The sequence below is a fragment of the Otolemur garnettii genome, unplaced genomic scaffold (genome assembly GCF_000181295.1).
Source record: "Otolemur garnettii isolate 467f Iridium unplaced genomic scaffold, OtoGar3 scaffold00115, whole genome shotgun sequence".
NCBI classification, from domain to species: domain Eukaryota; kingdom Metazoa; phylum Chordata; class Mammalia; order Primates; family Galagidae; genus Otolemur; species Otolemur garnettii.
Genome location: NW_003852510.1, coordinates 6,019,440 through 6,020,806, shown reverse-complemented (window position 1 = coordinate 6,020,806; position 1,367 = coordinate 6,019,440). Strand labels below are relative to the sequence as shown.

The 1,367-nt window shown below is 47.8% G+C and overlaps 1 protein-coding gene across 2 annotated transcripts in view; it reads left to right on the top strand.

The window, feature by feature from the left end:
* MTHFD1 (methylenetetrahydrofolate dehydrogenase, cyclohydrolase and formyltetrahydrofolate synthetase 1) overlaps nt 1-1,367 on the top strand; it is a 73,726-nt gene that overhangs the window by 53,340 nt on the left and 19,019 nt on the right. For both annotated transcript variants that reach the window (XM_003797401.3, XM_012809873.2), the window contains exon 21: nt 68-207. In XM_003797401.3, coding sequence (XP_003797449.1) covers nt 68-207 — 140 coding nt within the window. The remainder of the gene's footprint in view (nt 1-67; nt 208-1,367) is intronic.

Sequence of the window (1,367 nt, the reverse complement as noted above, 5' to 3'; positions counted from 1 at the left end):
CAAAAAAAAAAAAAAAAACATCAGGGGAACTGGGCATTTTTACAGTTACTTTTTTCCTTACTTACAGTGACTGAAGCAGGATTTGGAGCAGACATTGGAATGGAAAAGTTTTTTAACATTAAATGCCGGTACTCTGGTCTCCGCCCTCACGTGGTCGTGCTCGTTGCCACTGTCAGGGCTCTTAAAATGCACGGGGGTGGACCCACGGTAAGTATCATAGATTGATGATTCTGATAATCAGTATGTTCTAAAGGTTAAAAGGGAATTGGTTGACTTGTGTCAGTTTCCTCATTAAGCTGCTCTTCTCCCGATAATCAATAGGGCGCCACAAGCAAGGGAGGGCCAGGCAGCTCGTGTGCCAGCTGCCTTATCACCCAGAGGCACTATCAGCTCTGGCCACACTGAGGACCCAACCTGGCTTCGTGGCCTCCTTTTCTGAGAAGAACATCTGATAATACCTAAACCCCTCCAATGATACGTGGTTGGTTATCCCCACAGAAAACTCCTTCATGTTCAGACTGTTCTTTTTAAATCGGCAGCCAGCCAACCAGCCCATTTAGCTGAGACAGAGGTCAGCCTCTGCTTGATAGGGCCACCAACAGCCTGGAGCTAGAGGGAGGAGGAGGAGAGTGGTAGATGTGCTCAGGACTGATGGGGAATAGAGAGATGCAGAGGCAGGGACTACTTATCTTCAGGGCCACCCTGGACTTGGTATTTTCCTGAATTCCTACTGCTTAGAAATTACACTTTTCTTATTTATTTATTTATTTTTTTTCTAGAGACAGAGTCTTACTTTATCACCCTCGGTAGAGTGCTGTGGCATCACAGCTCACAGCAACCTCCAACTCCTGGCGTTAGGTTATTCTCTTGCCTCAGCCTCCCACGTAGCTGGGACTACAGGCGCCCGCCACAACGCCTAACTATTTTTTTGTTGCAGTTTGGCCAGGGCCAGGTTTGAACCCACCACCCTCAGTCTATGGGGCCAGCACCCTACTCACTGAGCCACAGGCACCGCCCAGAAATTACACTTTTTATCCTAGTATTTAAATACCTTTTCTTCAGTACCTGTACATAAAGACCTGGTGTTAGTTTTCAGAAACCATTTGAAGAATGGCTCAGTGCCAGTAGCTCAGCGGCTAGGGCACCAGCCAAATATACTGGGGCTGGCGGGTTCAGACTCTGCTCGGGTCTGCCAAACAACAATGACAACTGCAATAAAAAAATTAGCCAGGCATTGTGGCAAGTGCCTGTAGTCCCAGCTACTTCGGATGCTGAGGCAAGAGAATCACTCAAGTCCAAGAGTTTGAGGTTGCTGTGAGCTGTGACACCTTGGCATTCTACCGAGGACAACAAAGTGAGACTCCGTC